A 25302-nucleotide genomic window follows, 5' to 3' on the forward strand; every position below is an offset into this window, starting at 1 on the left:
TGGTTTGTCATACGCTACTATAATGGTATCTCTCCATGAAAAATGTCCCAGACATCTTCTTGGTTCTGGTCCAGCTCACACTCTCTTAGACGACAGTATGAGCTGATGCCCCCTAGAGGTCACTTGAGCTCGTTTCAACACCAATTCAAGAACCTGGTGTTAATTTACTGTAGCATCATTGGAATGTTACAGCTTCATCTGTTTAAACTGTCTGCTATTTGCATGACATTGCTGTCGTTGGAAACCTTGTACGTATGTCAAAAACAGGTATTTCAATAGATCCAATGGACTTATTTAGTCACAAGCTCTTAGACTAGTCTGTGGGTATAATAAATATTGAACCAATGTGAGTGTGTGTACATTACATTACAGTCATTTAGCAGACGCTTTTATCCAAAGCGACTTACAATAAGTGCATTCAACATAGGTAGGGAACGAAACTACTAATCACCAGAAGTCTTAAGTGCATTTTCTGCAAAAACAAGCAACCAAGAGTATACCTATAGCGCTAAGGTAAAAGTGCAATATATCAGCTACCTACTTTCTTAAACAGATGAGACAAAATAGCAAAATCAAATGAGCGACCACCAAATCGTGGTGTATGACGAAGTAGGCATTCATTTACGAAAAAAACATAAAAAGTTGAAATATGGAGATACAAGGTTTCTCCCAGAGAGTGACAAAATGTTTTGTTTTGCACAGTCTGGGGATTTTGTATAGGCTACTTCATCTTGTGTTCATATTGCAGACTCCCTCTGCTCTTATCATCAGCCTCTTTTTTTGGATGCTTTTATCACTGGGCATTTTTTATGGCTTTTTCTTTATCCCTATCTGCTAACCAATGTCCCATCTTGTATAATACATTGTTTTGAATTGAAGTTGACTCAATTCAACACATTATGTAGTATGCTTGTTCTTTTTTGCCTGGGGTCTAGACAGTTAATTATCCTCATTATAATACCAAACATCCATCTTTAATTTAATCCCTGCGGGGCTAGGCATGGTTTAAAAGTGTTAGCAAATACTTTTCATAAGTTTGTTTTAGTCTACTTTAAATTTGCCAAACAGCATCCATCTGTAATTTCATCCCTGCGGGGCTAGGCCTGGTTTAAAAGTGTTAGCAAATACTTTTCATAAGTTTGTTTTAGTCTACTTTAAATTTGCCAAGTATGTGCCAGGTTTAGGTTGTTGAATGAATTAATTGAATTAATGAATTAATTTTGAAGTCAATTAAATAAGCTGTAACTGACAATTCATCTCACTTTCTTTTATTAGTCATGATGTGGTCAAACCGACCCAGCTCATACTCTGAGTCTGTGGTAATGAAAACAAACTCTATGAATTATTTTTTAATACAGTTTGACCTGGGTGTGTTCATTACAGCGATATAGTCAACACTCCAGTGGCCTCGATTTTCTGCTATAATGCCTCAGAATAATAAAAACACTGCAAATTAGGAAGGGGCTGGCACACAATGGGCTTGAACAAAATATAATCATGCCCACCCACCCACACACACACACGCACACGCACACACACACACACACACACACACACACACACACACACACACACACACACACACACAAACACAGATATTATGGGAACCGTGGGCGCTTGGCAGGACATCTCGCTCATTTCGCCTCATAAATGTGACATTAAGTGTCAACGACAGAGCCAGAGAGGCTGAGAACTGGAGAAGTCTGTCCTGATTTGTCCTGCCCACACTGCCTCTGACTGTCCCCTAGCCTGGCTCCAGACCCTGAATCGCTATAGCCTGGAGTGAAACAAAATGAAAATTCTGTGTGTCAGGCTAACTGTCCCCCACTGTCACAGCCAACACTAGTGTCCTTCGGCAATATATCAAAACTTTTCACACATATTAAAATTTGTCACAAATAGTGCAAATAGCAGATCTAATCATCTAGCTATTTTAGCTCTTTGTTCATTGTATGGTGAAGTCTATAGGGTTTAAGTGGATAACCATCTGCAGTTTACATGCCCCTTCCCCCACCCCCTGTCCCCGCTTTCTCTAATTCGCTAATTCGATTCAGAAGGTCCTTAACCACTTAAACCTTATAGCCTATACTTCGTTAACCGGGGTCCCCCAGGAGTCTTCCTTGGTCCCCTCCTTTCCTTCTAAAACACATTTCTGAAAATTGCAGACCTACAAGCTCAAAACGTGGCAATTTGTGAACTTGTAGATCTGTTATTTCCCCCAAACGTTCACCTATAATGACATTCCTTTAATAGGGACACTATATAGGTTCATGTGGTTAACTGCATGGCAATCATATTCAGATTTTCTGAACCAACACTAAATAATGTACTTTCATTGCAGAATAAATCTAAGGTATTTGGATCATTTTTACACTAGCACTGATCATCCCTTTTTATGTGTCTTTCTTACACGCGCGCGCACGCGCGCACACACACACACACACACACACCATTTGAAATTCTGGGCTCATTAGCATATACACTGGACTACACCTAACTATTATATGTATAAGCCATGGCGTCCTAGGGAAACAGCACAGAGTCATTGGAAAATTCCTAACTTTTCACCCCTGCACACACCCAGCTATATAAAAAATGTTATTTCCTTTCAAACAAGTCTCCAGACAGTACCCAATTAGCTGCTGGATTCCACAGTTCATCAGTCACAAACAAAGAAATGTCAAAAAGCTTTTCCAGACATCAGTCTTTCATCTTTAATCCCACAAGTGCCAACATTTGCACTTTATGACGCAGCTTACAGCATATGACACTGAAGGCCTATCACACTTCACACACGCAAACCAACTCAACTCTCAGGGTGTCCAGATGTAAATTAAATGCTTTACTTTTCATTAAAGTCATGATAAATGCCATTGCGGTAAGCCACTCTGCTCTTCTTTGTTTTTAGTTGCATCCACAAACAAGACAAAACCCAGTTATGCCTGGAACTTGTATGGGCAATGTGTGAAATTGTGGGCAAATTGTTAGAGGTACAGTATGTGAAATGCTGGATATGAAGTGTTAATCTGCAATGTTCTGTAGTGGTCCCAGTTTAACAACAAAGTGTACTTAAGTAGCATCTCACATGACATGTTAAGCTGTTGATTAAAAAAGGTTATGAATGTAGTTGCAAGAGCAATACTTGCCCATAAAAGCTCCAGCCGTCTAAATAGGTTTGATTGATCTAATATTTTCTTATACAGGTCACTGTAAAGTGTTGCCAAAGAGAGGTTCACTGAACTCATCTTGATTCAAAGAAACAACCAAAAATAATTTGGAATGACTGCCAGAAATAAAAAAGATGTACCAAGAAATACATTTCTTACAGAGTATACATAGCCTACCTTTATATAGTTCTAGTTGGATATAATTAAATGTACCGTGTGTTCTTTCTCTGTATGAAGTTCTTTCCGTAAGTTTTTTTTGCCATATAGTTCTGTCTGTAGTAGGTTTCTGTACTAGTAGTAAGTCTCTGTAACACACACTATGATGGCTTTACTACTGCTCTTCTCTGTGATTGGCTAGTCCATTGCTATAGGCCAACCAGCCCAACTCACTTGTTCACTCAGCCAGCCATACTGACATACTCAGAATGATATAAAGGCTGCTAGATCCTGCAGTTCCAGTCTAAAATGTAGCTGTCTGCTGGCAAAGCCCTCTCATGATGTATGGTTCTACTGTCTATCCTACAGTAAGCAAGACTTGTTTGTCCTCGGAAAGCCTGGTAAATACTGCCCTGTCATAGCTATTATGCTCAGTTTAATGAAAGCATGCATACGCCACCTTGTGTCTAAAGAATAAACTCTATTTTTTTCAGATAAGCTATAATATAAACCAAATAGATTATTGACATAAGACATAAAACATAAGACGTCAGTATTTCAGGGAATAAGCCTATATGTGCGAAGTTTAACAAACTGCACGTTTGTTTTTTAATGACTATTCACATACTTTTGTGCAGAAAGGTTCTAATGTGTCGTGGGACATCTATGGCTAAATTGATTCTTCCAGAATTGTAAACGATTTCTGCACAATATTGTGTGTTTACCCCTCACTTGAATGAGGCCAAGTGTCAGCAAACGTGCTGTTCCGGGAAGTGCTGACTGTGGGCCCTTTCAGGCGCTGAGTCATAGGCCAGACAACCTCGCTCAAGAGGACAGATCCATAATGAGTGGAAACCTGGCTGCAGACACAGACACAGCCAAGTCCAGAGCTAATACAACGCAGGGATTAGCCCACTGACGGGAATCTCTACTTCACAACATTCATTAACCCCTGCATCATAATCCCCTTTGACAGGGCAAACATTATACATTTCTATTACAATTTAGGCATTTAACAGTGGTTCCCAAACGATGGGACAACAGTGACTCATTTTTGGGCCACAACCATTTCTATGGGCTGTGAACCTGCCTATATGAGACTGGATGCATGCCACTGTTTATTTTAATTTATTTTAATATAGGCCTATATAAACTTTCCGTGAAAACGTGATACTGTATATCCAGTATCTTTCAATAACAACCTGGCTCATCCTGCATTACTTTCTTATAGAATACAAAATATATTACAAATTAACATGTGTTCACTTGTCTTGCTTCAGTCATTCCACAAACAACATGGCTGTTAAGAAGTTACGGTATATTATTGTCATATTACATACTTGCATACATATCATGGGTGACTCAGCCCTATGACATGGGTTCAAATGCAGCTTGCGTTTTTTTTGTTTACCTGTCCTCACTCCTCATCTCTATCTTGAAGGTCTTCTAATGAAACAAAATAAACCACAAACAAGCTTTATAAAAAGTAATTGCCACATGAGGGATGGGGAGATGGTTTTAATTAATGATTGTTGCAATCATAACAATGGTCCAAGACCTAAACATTCCCTTAATCTAAAGACATCACAACTGAGTTTCAATTCTTTCAGCATGTTAACAATATCCAACGTGTTAAACCAAATGGAACCTAAAAGCTAGATGTAATACTGTAAAGGGCCGTTCACAACAATCACTATAAAGTTATAGTTTTAACTCGTTATAACTCAAGTGGATGGCAGAGTCAGTCCACACCACAACTATAATAAAGACAATGGTGAACGATATAGTTATCATTATAGCTATATAGTGCTTGTTTTGAATGGCCCTTTCGAGAGAAAGATGCAGTTATTAAAATTATTGGCATCCCTTGCAATTGAACATGTAATTCAACATTTTCCCATAGAATAGGACTGAAATAAAGGGCCCCTGATTCCCACTCAACACAAAAATAGGCCATTTCAAACTGAGAATGTCATTGGTATACATCAAGAATTGCATCAAGGAACTAATTTTGAAACAAAAGGACTTGACAATGAGGTGTCAATACTTCTTAACGCGATGAAAAAAACGAATGCATTGCATACATTGAATTGTATTTAATGGAATCAATGGCATGCAATGGTCATGTACAAATAAAATACAAGGAAGGTGACTCTCTGGGAAGTGACATCTTTAGTTTCCTAATATCCGTGTGACTGGTACGTACAGTGAAATCCCAATTAACCCATTAAAACCAGGAAGGCATCTGTGTCATTTTATTTTTTAGCGTTGGCTATTCAAAAATAGCAGATGTACAAACTCACAGCTTGTACATCTGCTATTTTAGAAAAATCTTGAAAGTGTGAGAACTATACTGATTTAGAAGGCCCTTTGTAGAATCGGCCTGAGGTCTTAATGGGTTAAAAAAAAACAGGCCAAACTGAAGTCAAACTGCAGCGATGCTTTAACAATGTCGTCCTGTGCTGTGCTACTTCATACAATGTCATCCTTTGTTGACAAGTTCCAACCAATGGACTCACTTTGGAAACAGTTTGAACCAATCAGCAAACAGAATTGACCAGGTGCTGTCCCTCAGTAGCTCACTTGCAGCTCCAAGCGTCAAAAAGCAAAGTGTTCCATTTGTCATTGTCCAGTGTCAACATACTGGTAGGCAAGCAGTGTGGGGAAAAAACGACCCAACAACATATTTGTTTCTTGGAAGAAGATTCTCTGCTGGCTGCCCTGTTCCTGCTCTCACATGAAGTCATCGGAGTCATTGCCATCCTGGAAAAAACAGTTATGTTCATGTTATGTTAAAAATGTCTAAATGAAGCGGGTTAATTTTCAACCGTGAAGACGACACGTACCTCATTAGTTTGCATTCTATCACTTGTCATGAGAGAAGAATAGCTCCTGAAAAACAAACCAAAGAAGAGTCAATATGTAGCCTAATTTATATAGATCACTAGAGGGCTCACTTGTTCAAAAACAACCATAATATAATGTTTTTACTGTTCCTAGCACAAAATAACCTAGACATATCTACAGAAAAAGTTGAAAATTAAAATGTTCTGATATGATATGATCTCAGATATTTTTTCAAGTTAGAGGAGTACTCTTAGCCGCGTATTTTTCTCCCAATTTAGTCGTTATGCCAGTTAATTCCTCCCACCGTTTGCCACTGGTGTTTTCTTTATTGGCTCCCCTGCCAGTGAGGAGCGCCCACCGGGAGGATGTAGCGCCTCTGTCCTACTCCTCCCGTTCAACATTTCCCACTGACAGGCACAGCGCCAGCCTGTGCAGCTATTGCTTTGATTATTTATACAAAAATCTATTCGCCAATAAAAGACTGTACTAGTGGTCTGACATGTTTAGCCCATTGACTATGACTCACTGTATACATATTTTTCAAAGCATATAGTTTGTTAGATTTTCAAGGAAACCATTAGATTCCACCTTGCAAAGAATTTAAATGTGAGGCAGTAGCTATCAGAAAGCTCTCAGACGTATTTATATTTTATCTAGGTATGTTCATACTGTATATAAAAATACGTATTGCCTCATATCGCACCGCATCTTATTGCATCGGGATGGGGCTGGAACGAATCATATTGATCTGTTGGTTGCTTAAAATGTGTCTTATTGTATTGGATCAATGATCACATATAAATATATAATGCATATATATTTGATTTCACAGGGTGAGACACTCCCAGAGCAGATCAATTTGAAAAGAGTAGCTGAAAATAGTCCCTGGAGCAAAGATTGATTTAACAAAATATGCCAAAGCCATACAGTCTATGTAGACAATAACATGTATTGACACCAGTATAGTCCTTTAAAAGCGAAAATGTCTTTAGGGCAAACATCTTTTAATTGTCAACCTACTTGAGTTCCTCCATCTCTTTTCTCTTCTTCAACTCTTCCTTCTCATTCTTTTTATGTTCCTGGAGCTGGGCCTTCTTCTCGTTCCTCTCCTCTCTATCTCTGGATTCTTTCTCGGCCGCCAGGTCGGGGTGTCTCTCATCTTTCGTTTTCTCCAGTCGGTTCACGATCTCATTGACCTTCCTCTCCACGGCCACGATCTTCACCTGCAGGGCGAAGCACAGATCAGCTACACTGCTCTTTATTATTATTATTATTTATCATCTCTGCTCTATTAAAAGAGACAAGAAAAAGGGGTAAAGAATGCTTATATATTTTAAGACCTTTGACACGATCTAAATGTCTCAATAGAAGAGCAGGGAGACAAAATACAACCACCCTAATTGAATAAGTTAGATTGTATTGACATACTCTACTCCATACAGCTTGGACAAAATTACATTTTATTCATAAAGTTACATAGTGCCACTTTAAACCTTTCAATTTCTATTTAAATGTATATTTTTATGCTTCATGTAAAGCACTCAAATCGCTTTTGTGTATGATATGTGCTACACAAATGCTACACAAATAACTTTACTCCGTAGTCCATACAGCTCCTTTTATTTCATAAACCACATTAGCCTCCAACAGAGAACACAGAGGATGGTTCAATTACCTCTTTTTGTCGATAGAAACCGATCTGTCCGACGTCCATGTCTCCGGTCTTTTTCAGATTGGCCCACGGCGTGTAGACCACGTTGATGTTGTTCATCTTGCAGCCTGTCAACAAACAACATTCAGCCTTACTAGAGGGACCATACAGATTCATTACAACGACAAAGCTCAAGCAACCTTTGAAAACAAGAACTTCAGATAAGACTGCATTTCATAGAAGGAAAGTTGGGTAATTGCAGCAGCCAACATTTGGATATAGCACAGAAGATTAGCACACAACTCTCAACAAAACGTAAACAAAATAGACAACACATCAGATCCCCAAAATGGAACACATCGGATGTGCAATGCGTTTTCAGGGCCACTGCCAAAGTCCATCGTTATTTCATTTTCAGGATGAGAACAAAAAGAACAAAAATAATCATTGGTTAGCACAGATCTCGGTTTAGCGTCTACAGCAGTACGTACTTACAAGTACATACATGGACAAGTCATGTATTTTCTGTTCCATAATCATTATGGAACTGAAAATGAACAGGTTAAACAAACCCAGCAGGTGGTGAGCAACGTGCAAACAAAGCACTGGAATTGGCCAGGCAGGCACTGATGCCACACTATTGATGATGCTGTCAAAAGAGGTTTACCTTGTATGCTGTTGTTTTTCACCAACTGCGCACAGTCAATCAGCACCTCTTTGGGAATATCATCTATCGTCAGACCCTGAAAAAGAGGAGAAAACACAGATTCATGGCGGCAAGCAGGAGTAACGTAGCCTGGCAAACCCCCCCCCCCAAATCCGGAGGGAGGGGTTTACCAGGCTAGGAGTAACGTGTCATAATCACATTATATTGAGTATGATCAAGTTTCATCCTCAACATTGGGATTAAAATGTTTGTTTAATTCCATGATTATGGCGGCTTGTTGTCACCTTTGGCATTCTCAGGTAAACGTGAGCGGAAGACAGCTTATCCACATGAAACCTGGGGGGAAGAAATGACAGACTGTTTGTAGTTTACCAAACTATTCTTGCTGATTTTCATAAAAAGGAAATCACATGTTTCTACTCCTCTTAATGGAGGCATTGGACACTACCTTGTGACACTAATGCTTTGAAGAACATAGTTATGTAACACTTGAAAAAAATCTATAAATATATATATATCTATAAATATATTTTATAATAAAATAAATCACTCACCAGATGTCCTCAGGCCACCCATACTTGATTAGATCCTCATCTGTTGGAAAACACATTAGACAAAATGTCACATTTGCAACATTTAACCATTAAAACCAGGAACACACACATAAGTTATAACAATGATATTGTTGGGTAGTAGTTTACTTACTCTCATATTTGTCCTTCCCCATATATATTGTGTGGGGAGGCTCCACCACTACAAAACAAGGAACACAATTACTGACTGACAACCTTATCAATGAGCTGATCTCTGCCACCAACAAGAAGTTTAACTACACAGTTAAAACCTTAAGACCTTAAGTGTTGTTAATATAACTTTGAGTACACAATATTGACCCAAATGGACCCCACACACACTAAAGTGTACAAATGAAACCAAAGGGCCTGTGAGGGTCGTTTGGTTTCATTTCAAGAGAAATGAACACTGATGGTTTTACTAGTGTGTACTAACCTAGCTTACTATACTTACTAGCACTTGTGAAATAAAACACCATCTTTGAGTGAATAGAAGTTCAATTATAAATGGCCGGTGTCAGATGTGTGAACTAGTAACGCTCTGGCTGTGGTTCATTAAGGAATATTAAGTGTATGTATAATAATAATAATAACAACAATACTAATATAACTGCAATAACTGTATGCTATTGCTGTCCCTATTCGCATGTACACGTGACCCCGGAAGTTGTTGTTGTTCTTCTTCTTCGTTGGAGTTGGTGGCAGGGTTGCCATGTCCGCTTATTACAAGCGACTTTGGACTTATTTTACTGTAACGTTGCTTGTAAATATTGGTAGTTGCGCGGGTTGCGCAACATTTTCATGTCAAGGACCCCAAAACATTTTTTTTGTCTTATTTTGAAAATAGCAGACCTACAAGCTCACAACGCGTCACATTGCTAGACTAGTCGCTTACTTTGGGTCTTGTTTTCAAATTCCTTGGTTTTCATAGACCTGGTTGCTTATTTCTTTCGTACAATCTGGCAACACTTCTGGTTAGAAGTGCACACTACTACCGCCACCAGCTGGACTAGACCAGAGTGTGAAGTGTGAGACAGGAAAGATTATTGCGCAAATATTTAACTGATTAATAAATGAATAAAAACATCAAACAACAAAATAACACAAAATATAAGTCAGTTTGCTTTTTTTTTTAAAGAGGGGGGGGGGAGTAATGTGATTAGTTTTAAGGCGGGATGCTTATGCTTAATAATCTACACTTCCGGCGTACTACGGTGTCGCTTGCCAAAGAAAAAGCAGAGCTACAAGCTCACAACTCGTCACTTCACATGACTTCACCACGACGAGGCTGTGAGCTTGTAGATCTGAAGTGACCTAGGAAGTTATTGATGCTTAGTTCCGCGCATGTCAAAACAGTTTTATTTCCATCCCATAGCCTGGAGGAATCTAGTCTACACAGGCTGGCTGCCCTGCGGACCACTGTTGGCAATTCTGCTTATTATAAGCGACTTTTGGGCTTGTTTTTCGCTTCTATTGGTAGTTGCGGGTTGCGTTTTTTGGGCTTGTTTCTAAAGTGTAGTTGCTTATTTGGGCTTCTTTCCTAAATGTTGTTTATATCAGTGGTTCTCAAACTTTTTCATATCAAGGACCCCCAAAGTAATATGTAATATGTAAAATATGTTGTGCCAGCCTGTCAGGGACCCACATTAACACATTTGTGTATTTAAAAGTTTCAAAAACATATTTTTTCAAGATTCCCCTTAAACTCAGTCTAAGGTTAAACTTTGTATTTATATTTTCCCATTTGGAGTGTCGGAGATAAGCAGTTGCCCCGCCAACCAACAAGCCAATAACAGCGCGACCATCTCTCCGGGCTATGGGATTAATAATATAAGTTGAGTTGCGGGCACTCCGGGTAGCCGCGCGCGGTATTTGAAAACATTGTCGTGTAGTTTGGTTGCAGAGCCGAGAGAGAGAAGACCCGCCAAGAATCTATACTAAACGCTTTTACTTCTGACAACTGGATCCTATTCGGTAGATCGATCGATTTGCTTTCATTAACAGACTGTGATCTGTTATTGTTGTTATAGATTATTTGCTGCATGTTTTCTAGTAGTAGTTGTTTAGGTTGTTGTGCAACGCAAAGTAGTGGATGTGGGACACGGTCACGGGACGGCGGCACAGTGTCGAGTTGTCATTTCATTTAGGTTGTTTTGGTTAAACAAAACTCGAACTGATCAAAGAAACTTAACTTGAATTTTTTATTTGAACTAATAGTTCTGGACCAGAGTGTTAGCTAAGCTAACGGATGTAGCAAATGATCTGCAGCAGACAGGCTACTGCCAGTGGTGTAAAGTAACTAAGTACATTTACTCAAGTACTGTACTTAAGTAAAATTGAGGTATTTTCTACTTTACTGGAGTATTCCCCATTTTCAGTACTTTTACTACTCCACAACATCAGAGCCAGGCAAATATTGTACTGTTACTCCACTAATATTTGAAAACTTTATTTGCTAGTTACTTCGGGCCATTTGGAAATAGCCGATCTGCAAGCTCACAGATCAAGATTATTTTACACATTTTATACATCTGAAAACTTGTGAAATGGGACATTCTGCATAATGAGTACTTTCTACTTTTGGTACTTTAAGTACATTTTTATACCAATACTTTTGAACTTTTACTCTTTTAATTTTGAAATCCGGACTTTTACTTGTAACAGAGTATGTCTACATTGCAGTATATTGATACTTTTACGGAAATCCACCCATTTTCAATATTTAACTATGTCATTAATATAGCATAAAGGAGTTGTGTGGAAATAAGAAAAAATTAAAAAAAAAATTAACATTGCAAAAAAATTTAACATTGCAAAAAAATTAACATTGCAAATTACACCGTGATGACTCATCATGGTGTAATTTGCAATGTTAATTTTTTTGCAATGTTAAATTTTTTTGCAATGTTAATTTTTTTTTTAATTTTTTCTTATTTCCACACAACTCCTTTATGCTATATTAATGACATAGTTAAATATTGAAAATGGGTGGATTTCCCCTTTAAGCTTATCTGCTGTAGTACTGCGAACCATCTCTGGGCAACCCGCCCCCCCCCCCACATATGTAAAGGTGTCCATATTTTGCTGTTTAGGTGTATTCATGAAGATGATGACCACCCATACCAACAGGAAGAGGACACTGCCCTCTCCCGACTCTAACAGGTGAATTATAAATACCAGCGCATAAGATGTTTTATGTCTCTTTCTTCACTTTGGACAATCCATAACAGATCAGACACAATTGGCTTCAGACTACTCTGAGAGTTGACATGTAATGATGACAAGAAATCAATCATGTTTTCAGATATTTGACATGTACAGTAGTTAACAATTTGGTCCAGCGGTTCTCAAAGTGAGGTACAGGGACCCTCAGGGTTCCCTGATGGGGTTCCTATTGGACCCTTAGAGGTCTGTTACTCTCAGAGTTATGTTAGTTATCCTTCAAATTAAAAAAGTTTGTGAACCACTGCAGTGGTCAGTCTAAATAAAGTTTCTGTCCACTTTAACCTGCCTCAGTCATCCCGCCAAGCGGGGAGTGATGGAGGAGGGCTCCCCACTGAAGAGGCGGTCCCCCTGGGAGCCACCACCTCATCAGCAATCTCCCGCCAGGAAGAAAACGGGGCTGGAGAAGGAGAACTGTCCTTCACCCCAGAGATCTCCACACAGACTGGCTGGTATGGTGTTAATGTGGAAAAAGTTTATTTGTCTAAACATTAATCATGAACTTTTTTTCCTGCTCGTGTGCTGATTATTATATTTGTCGTTCCTGGTATTTTATTACAGACCTTTACCTGACCTATACTGATTAGTTGTGCCAAATGCTCACGCCTACTAATTACACCTGACCTTAGTAACTGTACATGGTGGTGATGATGATTTTTTGTGTGGTTGGAATGTGAATACAGAGTGCAAAATGATTTTGTTTACATATTATACAAAGAACAGTGTACATGGACATTGCATAACATGTAGTGTGATGATAGACCGGATTTGAGAAATATCTTACACATTCCTCTTTCCTCCAGGATCCCCAGCCAGGACCCCCTGTAAAACATCGTCCCCCTTTGAGCCGATTGTGGTGACAGGCTCCTTCTACAGCCAACGGAAGGCCATGATGTACCTCACTCCGCTGGAGCGGAAGGCACTGAAGGAGTCCAAACCTTCCCCTCCTCCTGTCTCCCAGGCCACTTCAAGCTCGTCTCTGCCGGCTGAGAAGAATGGCAGCAAGAAGGCTAGTGTAAGCCAAAAGACAAAGAATAGGTTTTCCACTACTACTGTTGGTGGCTTGAAGATGAGGGTGAAGGACTTCTCTGTGCCTCCCAGGAAGATCACGTTGAGTAACTGCAGGTTTGTTAATAAAAGCTTTCATAAATTAAAGTTTATTTTGTTCCTTTGCAGTCAGGTAAAGTCCAACTGTAGTTTCTGAGCTCTAACTGCAGTTATTTTCAAAATTTCAGTTTGAGACGTGGAACACTTGCTAGGTGAAGAGTTGCTAGCATATATTCATAGATGCATATTCCTAGGTTCTTCTTTTTATGCAATACACTGCTTTTGTTTCAATTGTCTAGTTGTTTTTTATCTAATTTGCGTTTCATTTAATTCATTTTTTTAAGGTAATGATAATACTACTAATCTAACCATTAATCTGATTCTGTGTCAAAAAAATTATAATCTGAATTCAACAGAAACACTGCTAAAACGGTGCCAGCTATCACCACCACCACTGTCAAGCTAACAGAGCCCAAGAAGGGAAATGTCATCCATTTCAGCGTCCTCAAACCCAGGCCTAAAATATTTGTGGGAGCCGCCTTCTTTAGTACAGGCAAGAAGGCTTCGTCCATGTACAAGAAAACGAGGAAATCTACCCCCAAGTCTTATTCCAAGCCACCTGTGGCCAAGGAGAAGAAAAAGGCAGCTCCGTTGGAGGCCTTCCGAGAGAAGCCACAGCAGACGGCCTCACCTCTGCCGACCCAGGCTGACTCTTTGAAACCACAGCAGGAAAAGGCTCAGTCGGTGAGGAATAAACTCTTTTGTGCTTGTCGTTTCTGCCGTGGAGCTCGGTGCTTGTCATTTACTGTTTCTCAACAGGTTATTGTAATCATTAAGCAGGTTAAATTGAATTGCAATCATGGCCAATGAGCTACAGTATGTCATGAGAATATGAATTGTGATCGATTTGATGATTAATGTTTAACACAGCTAACCATGGAAACGGCAATTGTAATAACCCAGGGTGGTGTCCAGTCCATCCAGAAAGATGAGACTGAAACCAGAGCCGAGCAGAGAGACAAGTATGACCCACATGACTGGCTGGACGATGACGTTGACCACAGCCAGCCAGACTCCCAACAGACACTAAGGTACTTCACAGAATATGATAGGATTTCTGAACTATTGGATCATTGCAACCTTGTGTATACAATTATAAACATTGTATTTAATATATTGAGTTAATGATATAAACTATACTAAAAGCAGTGTTATTTGTTGAAGCCCCAAACATTGTTATTCAGTATCTCTCTACTCTCATGTTGACTTTAACTTTGCTTATCGATAGGTACACAATTCAGTAATGTACCTCCATGTGTTTATTAATTGCTATTCAAATCAGACTTCTGAAAAACACAGGTAACAGGTTATAGGTAGGCAGTGAGACAGAGATCGAGAAGAGGATTTTGAAGAATTATTAGATTTTCCGTGTGTGTGTATATACAATGTATATCCCATTATCTATCATATATGGATATTTACTTTGATTGCCAAGCCCTACTTTAAACGTACTTTGTGTATTTTGACTTATCTAGTGTATTTTAACTGAGAACTGTGGAATAATCTTTTTTCAGTTCACCCAAGGTGTTGTCAGAAAAGTATGGGGTGACCAAGCAGATCAAGATTATACTAAGCAGGTCATCCTCATCTAGTCCTGCGTCCACAGCCTCAGCCATCAACACTCAGGTGTGTGTGCTTTAACTTGTTTGCGGCTACATCGTCCTAAAGATTATCGATCATTAATGTACTATTGATATCACTGCTCATGTTAGTAATATTTTGGTTTTGCGTCCTATCTGTAGCTCCAGGATGACAGTCTGATAGACGTAGGCTCCGAGGCTTCCTTTGACCCAAGTTTCAGCAGCCTGAACACTGCCACTCCCAGCCCAGTCAAAGGTACATGCACGCCACGACAGTCTGACGATGAGTCTCATAGTTTATCCCATTATACCTGAAGCCGATTCTAAAAACGCCTTCTAAATCCAACCTAAGTTTTCGGGGGGAGAAAATTATAAATAAAGAATGATGTTGCTATATACAGTATCGTCTCTTTTTAGTGTAAACCGGCTTCGCGCCGCGCTTCGAGCTTGTAGATCTGCTACTTTAGGTACTTTTGTGCGACACTGTAGTATGATCAAGTAGGGCATTCATTTACAAAAAGTTAGAATATGGAGATAAGAGGTTTCTGTCCGAGTCCTAAGTTTTCTGAAAAACATAGATAGATAGATATAGCGCTAAAATTACACCGATGCTTTCCCGGATTGAAAGGTATAACAACGAGGCTTTCCGTGTCTAAATGGTTTATTTGATCTCATCAGAAGAACACGTTATGAGTGCAACATTAAAAGCTTTATTCTACGTATTTTCCTTTTAGATTCTCCTTTAGATTCTCCTGCTGTGTATCTCCTCTTTGGCTCTGCTGCCAAGACAGTCACCCATAGAGAAGAGGATGAACCCACAGTAGCCAAGCAGAGAGAAAAGTATGACCCACATGACTGGCTGGACAATGACGTTGATGACAGCCAGCCAGACGTTGATGACAGCCAGCCAGACTCCCAACAGGCACTAAGGTACCTCACAGAATAGTGATGTAATGTCCAGATTGGTGAACTATTGGCTCATTGGAACCTTGTGTATAAAATTATATACATTGTATTTGATATTATATTTGTTCTGCAAACTATATCGGAAAGCAGTGTTAATCAATGCAGCTCCAAAAATTGGTACTCTAGTTGACTTTAATTTCGCGTAGTTGCACAATTCATTCATGTACCTCTGAGTTTTTATTTAATTTATTCAATCAAACCTCTGTGAATAACACAAGTTGAAGGCAGTGGAGATAGAGAAGAGAGGATTTTGAAATTGTATTTTTCCACCGTTGAAAGAATGCAATAAAACCTAATCTAAATGTGTGGATATCTCTATTCATATTCAAATATCTCTATCATAGGCATAATTTGATACTTTGTATCACCCATGTATTCCGACTTGTTAATCTAGTATGTTTTAACTGAGAACTGTGGAATAATTCTGTCTCTTTTCAGTTCACCCACGGTGTTCGAAAAGTATGGGGTGACCAAATGGATAAAGATTATACTAAGCAGGTCATCCTCATCTAGTCCTGTGTCTGCAGCCTCAGTCATCAACACTCAGGTGTGTGTTTCCGTGGGTCCATGTGTTTTGAGGTCAGCAGTTTGTTGGTAATGTTTATTGAGCGTACAGTATGTATTGGGAGTGCACCTAGTTCAATGTGGAGGTTTGTGTGTCTTTGTGTTGGAGCTAAATCATGTTTAGCAGACACTGGATTGGGGCTAAGCCAGGGACCAATCTAGGATTTGAGCTTTAGTGTGGGCTCAGCTCTTAAAAATTTGACATGCCAATACCACCACATGGTGACATTTTGCCATCTGTCAAACCAATAAGTAAATACAGACCCTACAAATGTCATGTTTTTTTGTTTATCTTAAGGTGCCAGCTGCCTACAAAGGTTTGTGAAACAGGCATACATGACCAACCATTGACAAAATAAAATAGAAACCTAACTATGTGTGCACTTCGAGAAAACAATTTTAAGTGTAAAAGTGTATAAGAAGTGGAAGAATAAGAAAACACGAGAGCATACAGTAACTGGAATGAAACTACTCTTTCAATATCGTTTTCCTGTTCTCTGAATAGTTTAGTTACTTCAAATGTAGAATAACGTAGTTTAGTTACTTGTGAGTCTACCTGAGTTAGGTGATGGGAATCTTTACCTGTTCACTTTTTCACCTTGTTTTCTCTCTCTCACACGCACCACACCACACGCATCACTGCGCCATTTAGTAATATTTTGGTTTTGCTTCCTATCTGTGGTAGGAGGACTCTCTGATAGACGCAGGCTCTGAGCCTGCCTTTGACCTGAATGACATCAGCCTGAACACTGCCGCTTCCAGCCCTGTCAAAGGTACACACACGCCTGGCTGTCATTATATGTATCTATAAGTTATGATTGCTCCATTAACCACTTCAGCCCTATAAACATTTTTGTGTTGTGAGCTGGCTGTTATTGCTATTTTTGTAGGAAGAAAAGTTAATCATTTGAAAACTTTTGAAACCATCCTTAAATTGGTTAAAAGCTTTGTCCTACATGTCTTTCTTTAGAATCTACAGCCGTGTTTCCCATCTTCGGCTCTGCTGCAAAGAGGTGAGAGAACATGTTGAAAATAACTGAACATTTCCTTTGTTCTTTTTCCGTTATCATATCAAAGGTTTTGGGGGGTGACATGCAGCAAATGGTCCAGCTGGCTGTGGTCCTTAAGTATACCAAGGCTCTCTCATATTTGCAAGGACTTTTTCTTTATGTCTCCTTAGATTTTAACTTGATTGGTGCCATGTGCGCAAGAGACTTGATGTGTACCGGAGGCACACTCTGCGTCAAACTGTACATTAGTCACATGACGCTGCCTTTCTAGCTTGTCTCTCAATTCATTGTTTTTAGAAAAACTGGTAGCTATTGTGGAACGTTTCTAACTACGTACGTACTGTAATAGGTGATACTGTAGGAAGCTTTCATGCTAATGAGTCACCCATTAAACAATTTGTGTGCTACTGTACTTTTTCCCTGTCTTCTCTAGGTCACAGAGGAAAGCAACTCTGCGGCCTCCAGTGTCCAGCAGCACCCCATCTGGCCCGGTGGCCATACCTCAGTCCTCCCCTGTGGCCGTAAAGGAGCGCAGCACGCGCAAAAAGAAGGATAAAGTGGATGAAGACCAGCTAATCATTGTATGAACGATTAGTGGCTTTGGGGGTGGGGGTAATTTACACCTCTGTGCGTTGTGACCTGAATGTAGAATGAAATGAGATTCATACAATTAATTCCTTTTGGCAAGACCCATAACAAATACAAGACTATAGACTAGGTACATAAACATACAGGACTCACACTGGAGTAATACTACATTGTGAAATATACATTCAGATAGCAGAATACATAAAAGGCTCTACTTAATCAAATGCATTTTAACCACTTGAACCCTGACCTAATAAGCGAGCATAGAAGATCTGCGAACTCTACAGCTTGTAGATTGGATATTTTTCGGGCAAAGAGATTTGATGTAGAGGGGGAAAAGAAGCTAGCTACATTGAAGCTACTTTGTACCTGATGCGATTGGTAATGTGGCTGAGGTCATGTTCTGTCACTGAGTGATTAAATAAAACGTATGACACTGTAAAAGCTACTGAATTATGTAGTGGACTGTCGCTACGCATTTTGAAAAGGAGCTTGTACTGTAGCTCATTCACTTTTAATGAAGAGTAACTACCGTAGTAGCTTAGCTGGCTACACAGTAGCTTGCCCATGATGGGGCAAGCTACTGTGTAACATGATGTTAATCATGTTCTACGTCCTTGTGTGATGAACCCCTCCCTTCTGGCAAATCAGGATGCGGGCCAGAAGCAGTTTGGGGCGTCCATCTGCAGCTCCTGTGGGATGGTGTACAGTGCCGACAGCCCAGAGGACAGCTTCCAACACAACCAGTACCACAATCGCTTCCTGGACAGCCTCAAGTTTGTGGTACGCTCTTTCCCTTCAAACTCATCCGTCTCTCAGCATTTCAGTATTTTAATCAAGTGGAGAACCCCATACTAAAGTCTCTGGTGTGTGGTTCAAACATGGAACACGTGGTCTCTCTCTACCGCCAGTTTTGCCCAAACAACAATTTTTGGGTGTAAAAATAAAAAACATATGTCGTGAGTAAATATGTATGTTTTGCATTTCCTACGATTTCTTTGTCATTATTTCAAAAGATCTTTTAAACAAAAATCTGAAAAAAGTTAAGTGTAAGTAACTTTTTCCCCTTTTTTTGGTCCGAGTGAGACGACAAATTTATGTTTTGGGTCTCAGCTGTAAACGTTTTAGAACAAGGCCTCTACCTGTACTGAATTGTCACCATAGCTCTCCCTCCCTCCTTGTCTGTCTCTCTCTCTTTGTTGTGTGGTGTTGGCAGGGCTGGAAGAAGGAGAGGGTGGTTGCCGAGTTCTGGGATGGCAAAATCATCCTCGTTCTACCAGACGATCCCAAATACGCTGTTAAAAAGGTGGGGCTTTCGCTATGGACGTGCACTTTTTTGTCATTTGTGTGTGTAGCTTTGTGCCTCCATACACGTGTCACTCTTGCTTGTGCACAGAATGTTAATTTAACTAAGTAAAGATTGACCCGTAAAGGTTCTACATGCCTTTCCATCTGTTTGTGGCAGGCGGAGGATGTACGTCGCGTGGCAGACCATGAGCTGGGCTTCCAGAATCTAAGCAGTGTCACACAGGCCACAACCTATCTGTTCATCAACACAGAACAGAAGGTGGTTGGTTGCCTCGTCGCTGAACACATACGACAGGTGTGTGTGTGTGTGTGTGTGTGTGTGTGTGTGTGTGGCTAAAGTGCAATTTATATTTGTGATATATTCAGTGAGACTACTTGGTCATTTGAAGTATTACAATGACAGAACATTTTGGTACCACTTCACCTGCAGACAACAAAATTCTTAAAATGATTATATGTACCGGATCATTCATTGACTAGGAGATGCATATTGAATCCCTCTCACCGGGGTGAGATGCTGACCCTTAACTCTTTCAGTGCCATGCTAATTTATGGAATTTTGGTTCCGAGTGCCACAACCAAAATTAATTGTAAAAAAAAAGTGCTTAGGAGCCGAGATACAGCCTTTTTCAGTAAAAAGTTAAACAAGAAGTGAATGGAGCAGCAAATCTTCAAATCATCATATCTTGGGTTCTGAACTTTTTTTTTTTTTTTTTTCATGACGTCTTTGACGTCATGTGGCACACGGGGCGTCAGGCCTCGTGACGTCTTTGACGTCATGTGGCACAGAATGAGTTAATGTCGAGACATGAAATGAGAAGGCTGATTAATCGGGCATCCTGGAGACTTGACACTTTAATGTGCATAATGAATAATAACCAGACGCGTCGCAATCCAGGGCAATTGCAAAGTGTGGTTGCGCCGTCGCGGGTCGCTGCCACCGGGACTCGAGGAATACGCTGGGAGGAATACCGTCGGAGGCTGCGCCAATTACATTGTCACGTCAGTGACTTCACTCCTGAGATCACTTGCGTTTCATTTTGAGAGGACCGATCCCCCCAAAATAAGGTTTTTGCATCAAACGGTTAGATTTTGAGCATTTGTGGCGCCCCCTATGGATCAAAGTGGAAATGCTTTTGGGGAATTGTTGATTAAACAACCCTTGACATGTGATTCAAATTTGGGATTGACTGGATGTTTTGTTCGTGAGTTTTGGCTTTTTTGGTAAAACAAGCCCCTTCCGCTGACTTTGGAAGCCATTTACGGACGAACGGTAATGACTATCAAAATTCCGCTTGGAGCTGTTTATCGCATGGGTCCAGAGATCATGTGTACCGATTTTTGTGAAATTTGGACAAAATGTGGGAGGAGGAGCCAAAAGTGATTTGAAGAAAATTAAAAATGGCGGAAAATCTATCCTGACACAAATGGGCGTGGCCTATATGGGGAGTTGCGCCATGACCCAAGGAATCTAGGGAAAAAGATTTTTATTCTACGACCTACGGTTCAAGAGTTATAGGCCAAAACGTAAAGTGGGCTGTTATAGTGCCACCATGAGGCCGAATGGTGTAATTATTTTTGCAATAATTTCGCACTAAATTCTGAACCTCCCCTCCAAGTCTTGTAACTCTAGCCCTTACGGTTTCTGAGAAAAAAATACTTGAATGGGAGTTTTTTTCATTTTCTCATTAAAGTGGATGGGGACTTTTAATGCACTAATAAATCAATATCAATTAAACTATGTAACCAATCCAGCAAAATACACGCACACGATTCCGGGTGAAGCCGGTCATTTTGACATATAGCACTAAATTGGGGAAAAAAAACTGGGAGGAGTAGCGCGGCAAAATAAAGTTTATCTAGAAAGAAGAAGAAGAATAAAGTGGACTATAACAGGGCAACCACACTAAATAGATGTCCATTTGTCTGACATGTTATAGATTAGGGTTTTCCATTCCTTCTCACAACTGTAGATTACCCAGATTTGCAACAAATTCATCCAAACATTTAAAAGGCACATCGGTTTATACCACTGTAAGGTAAGGTGTTACCATGTGCATGGACCTATATGTATGGCTCTATGATGTGTAGGTTTTGAACAGGTGGATCTCTTTGTCTTCCTTGCACCAGGCGTTCCGTGTGCTGGATCAGGCAGAGCAGGCCAGGGACATGAACCGTGAAGACTTCATGGAGCACCACAGGGCCTGGTGCTGCTCTAGCACCCCAGAGAAGGCCCTGTGTGGAATCAGCCGCATCTGGGTGTTCAGCCTGGCCCGGCGGCAGAACATCGCCACACGCATGCTGGACACAGTCAGGTGCGATAGCAGGTTTTACTATCCTCACAACATCATGCTATAAGAGTTTAGTTTGCCACAGGCTTTCTGGCAGGTTTGTAGGTGCCAATCAAACACAAAACGACTCCTTCCCGCATGCTGTCCATCCAGCATATGAGATCTATCTAATGCCGATTAATTCCTCTCTTCGGCTGAAGCTGTACAACTGTTGCGTCATAGTTTTACAATCATTTCATGCAAAAATTTATATTTTCCAGCGATTCTATTAATTGCACCGACATTATTGTGGTGCAGTAAGTTCATAAGGATCGCTACATCTGTCTATTCCACGCAGCGCACCTGTGACGCGTGCACCCCACACATACAGATACCGCCGCGTCTTTGACGTGCATGCATACGCAAGCCGTACACAGACACACATGGGGACCATGGCACCTATGATGCATGTTGCACAGTAGAGTTCAATTAAATCCCTCGTCTGATTACCATCAATATATTAAGCGTGACAACAACAAGGTTCACTTTATTTGTCATTTACATGTTTGCACATGAAATGAAAAAACATAGCTGCTATGTTGTCATGTATGCTAAGCATACATATTCATATACTGTACATATTGGGCTGTGCCTCCTGGCGTGAAGATTTGTGCTCCAAAGCGCACCTTTATGATCTTGAAATTAAAATATTTAAGTGTAAGCATATGTGGTGTGGTCCTATGACCTTCTCCACTATAGAAAATCTAAATATTCGTAACATCAGTGGTATTTCATTTGAGTTGGGCTCTTTCAGAAGTGTCCCAAAGACCTGTTCCCTGACTCCCTGGTGTAATAATGATCTTTAACTCTTCCCAGGAGTACCTTCATATTTGGCGGCCATCTGACGAAGGAGGAGATCGCCTTCTCTGACCCCACCCCTGATGGCAAGTTGTTCGCCACCAAGTACAGCAATACGCCCACCTTCCTCGTCTACAACTTCGTCGCCTGAAGGAAACCGGCCGTTTTGTCCTGTTTCAGGGCGGACCGAGACGGAGAGCTTTAGAGTTGGATATAGAGCCTTGGTGTCATGTGTGGTTCTACTGTAGGTTGGTGGTAGTCAGCTAACTTGGGACCCAGAATTTAACCCACCAGCCCAATTTGATATAGCTGTGGTTTCCCAATTCCTGTATTTCAGTGGTTCCCCAGTTCCTGTATTAAGAGACCCAAAATACTGCTGGATTTTGTTGTAGCGCTCGAACAGAGAACTAATTTAGGCGTGGAACACCAGGTGACTGCAAATGGAAACGAGCAGTAGTTAGGACCAGAGTGATAATGTTGTATGAAACAGCATTTTTCCAGCAGACTTATTATCATCTTAATGCCCATTTTTAGGTCGCCATTTCTTTTTTGTATGTTCCAATAATATGCAAGTTGGCTGATTCAGTGCACCTCAGCTGGATCGTTCTTATTACGCAAAGAAACTACATTATGTGTACAGGGTTAGAATTGTGCCGACACAGTTGTGAAATGTTTATTTGAATGTACATATTTACTGCACTTTCTAAGATGTGTTAATGAAGCTAAGGTTTTGGTTGGGATTTACAAGAGGTGTGTGCAGCCTACACATCATTGGCTATTTAAATGCCACCTGAGCTTAGGCTATTGTCATGTGTGAGAGAGAATCCTTCACCCTTAAATTGTTAAGTCTGTAAAGTATTGGTTTACTGACAGCCAGTGGGATTTGAGTTTCGGAGGGATTGTCAGATGGAGGAACAAACATCCAAACTCCAATCTGAAACTTCCATTTTATGCTCTTGACATTATTTAACTCGATTTTGAGTGCCCAATAATTGTTGTGCGTGTTTTCTAGTAAAACAATTACTAATACTATATCTGATTCAAAAATGATTTTGCCAGCTAACATTTCATCAATTAGCAGTTACATTAAGTTAAATAAAAGGTAAGTTAAATAAAAGGTAGATGGCTGCCATTTTTTGAAACATTACATACAAATATTTGCTGTTGAACTACAAAAAAGAATGGGCAGAATAATGACTCCTGGAGGAACTAAACACTGAGACTGACAGGAATAGTGTGAAAGATGCAGATGTGTTTACGGTACTCTTGACTATACCAGAGCATGATTTTTGAATTTTAAGTTTTGGTACACAATGCAGAATACTAATATTGCTTTGACACGAGTCTTTTTTTTCTTTTTTTTTTTATGAAGACAAATGGGCACTAAAACATTTACCTCTCTGCACAGTACAGTAATCACCTCTAAGCTAGGTTGTTACACAAACCACTTGTTCGTTATCAGGAAACCAATCACAGTCTTACCTGTCAGCCAGGCCCATAGCAACCTGGAAGCCCACGTTAAAGTGGCCAGCTATATTATTATAGGGTTGCATTTGCCTTATCTGTTCGTTTTCAGGTTGATTTCGTTTTCAGGTTGATTTCTGCCTTTTGATTCCCAGTCATGTCTCATAGTTGAAATATTGCAACATGTCCTGGTTAGAAAGACCGGTTTGGAATATCCAGGCAATAGCCATCTGCACACACCAGTTCAAACTGGGACCAAGGGACATTTATTTATTTGAATACATCTGGCTTGAAGGCTGTGTAGCACAGCACAACCAGTTCTCCAGTCACATTTATTAACCACTTAAAGGAGTAGTTCACCCAAAAACGTACTTATTTTATATATCAATTAAACACCCCATGAAGCCTTGAATTCATGGCGATTTAAAAAGAAGTTGTCGCATTCCTAAGCCAATATTTTGATGATCGGCGGAGTCTCCAGTAGGAGACTCCATAGACCTGCAATTGAGTCTCCGACCGGAGACATTAGCATCTTTCCGGCTGTCATCAAATTATTGGCTTAGGAATGCGACAAAAATAAAAATAAATCCATTCTTCTTGGTGTGGGTAATTGATAGAAAAGAAGTAATTGTTTGGGTGAACTACTCCTTTAGGGCGCGCTCCCACCGCACTTTTATTTTACCTCTGGTGCAGAATCTGCCAATGCTTTGTCAATGCAAATGCGTGGATTCCTGGTCTTACGGATTTTTTCCAAGAATCCACGCATTTGCTTTGACAAAGCATTGGCAGATTCTGCCCCAGAGGTAAAATAACAGTGCGGTGGGAGCGCGCCCTTAAACCCTATATACTTAACAGGAGTCCCACTGGGGTCTATACTTGGCCCCTCCTTTTTTCCCTTTACACCAATTCGCTGATCTACAAGCTCACAACGCGTCACACATGTGAGCTTGTAGATGTGCTATTTCCATTGAATGTGCAAAATGGTGACGCGAGGGTTCATGTGGTTAGTTATTATTTTTATTCTGTAACTGTTTGGTATTTCACACAACACAGTATTTAATTTAGTTATTGGTTCAATTGCATTTTCTTAATATTTGTATTGTGTTTGTGTGCCACGTTAATTTCCTGGTTCTGTTGGGGGAGATCTGAAAGTGTATATGTTCTTGAAGAATAAAAAAGTACAAACCCCAAACATGAGGAAATTGTGCTTTAATAAAATGTATTAAAAAAATACGTGTACATCACAGCTGCTTTTATAATAATGGTGAATATTCTATTATGAAGAAAGTCACAAGTGTATACACA

The 25302-nt window shown here is 40.0% G+C and overlaps 2 protein-coding genes across 3 annotated transcripts; one reads left to right on the forward strand and one right to left on the reverse strand.

Moving 5' to 3' along the window:
- Positions 1 to 4812: 4812 nt before the first annotated feature.
- On the reverse strand, positions 4813 to 9711 carry ccdc25 (coiled-coil domain containing 25). Its single transcript, XM_080454176.1, has 9 exons — positions 9515 to 9711; positions 9194 to 9241; positions 9043 to 9082; positions 8773 to 8824; positions 8489 to 8564; positions 7846 to 7949; positions 7191 to 7393; positions 6170 to 6215; positions 4813 to 6086 (listed from the first exon to the last, which is right to left on the reverse strand). Exons 1-9 carry the CDS (start codon positions 9537 to 9539, stop codon positions 6057 to 6059), a joined length of 624 nt encoding a protein of 207 aa, XP_080310302.1. The 5' UTR covers positions 9540 to 9711; the 3' UTR covers positions 4813 to 6056.
- Positions 9712 to 10922: 1211 nt separating this feature from the next.
- LOC308102703 (N-acetyltransferase ESCO2-like) lies at positions 10923 to 24532 on the forward strand. 2 transcript variants are annotated; one of them, XM_080452532.1, is made up of 18 exons: positions 10923 to 11034; positions 12153 to 12222; positions 12577 to 12734; positions 13086 to 13407; positions 13746 to 14073; positions 14260 to 14420; positions 14904 to 15015; positions 15132 to 15225; positions 15704 to 15899; positions 16374 to 16482; positions 17185 to 17272; positions 17470 to 17512; positions 17943 to 18090; positions 18749 to 18880; positions 19314 to 19403; positions 19563 to 19700; positions 21536 to 21720; positions 22552 to 24532. In XM_080452532.1, exons 2-18 carry the CDS (start codon positions 12161 to 12163, stop codon positions 22682 to 22684), a joined length of 2499 nt encoding a protein of 832 aa, XP_080308658.1. In that variant the 5' UTR covers positions 10923 to 11034; positions 12153 to 12160; the 3' UTR covers positions 22685 to 24532. The 2 variants fall into 2 exon arrangements, with proteins under 2 accessions (XP_080308658.1, XP_080308659.1); XM_080452533.1 differs by having other exon boundaries at positions 15716 to 15899; positions 16374 to 16488.
- The last annotated feature ends 770 nt before the right edge of the window (positions 24533 to 25302 follow it).

This window comes from Gymnoscopelus braueri, assembly GCF_963280865.1.
Source record: "Gymnoscopelus braueri genome assembly, chromosome: 16".
Lineage (NCBI taxonomy): Eukaryota > Metazoa > Chordata > Actinopteri > Myctophiformes > Myctophidae > Gymnoscopelus > Gymnoscopelus braueri.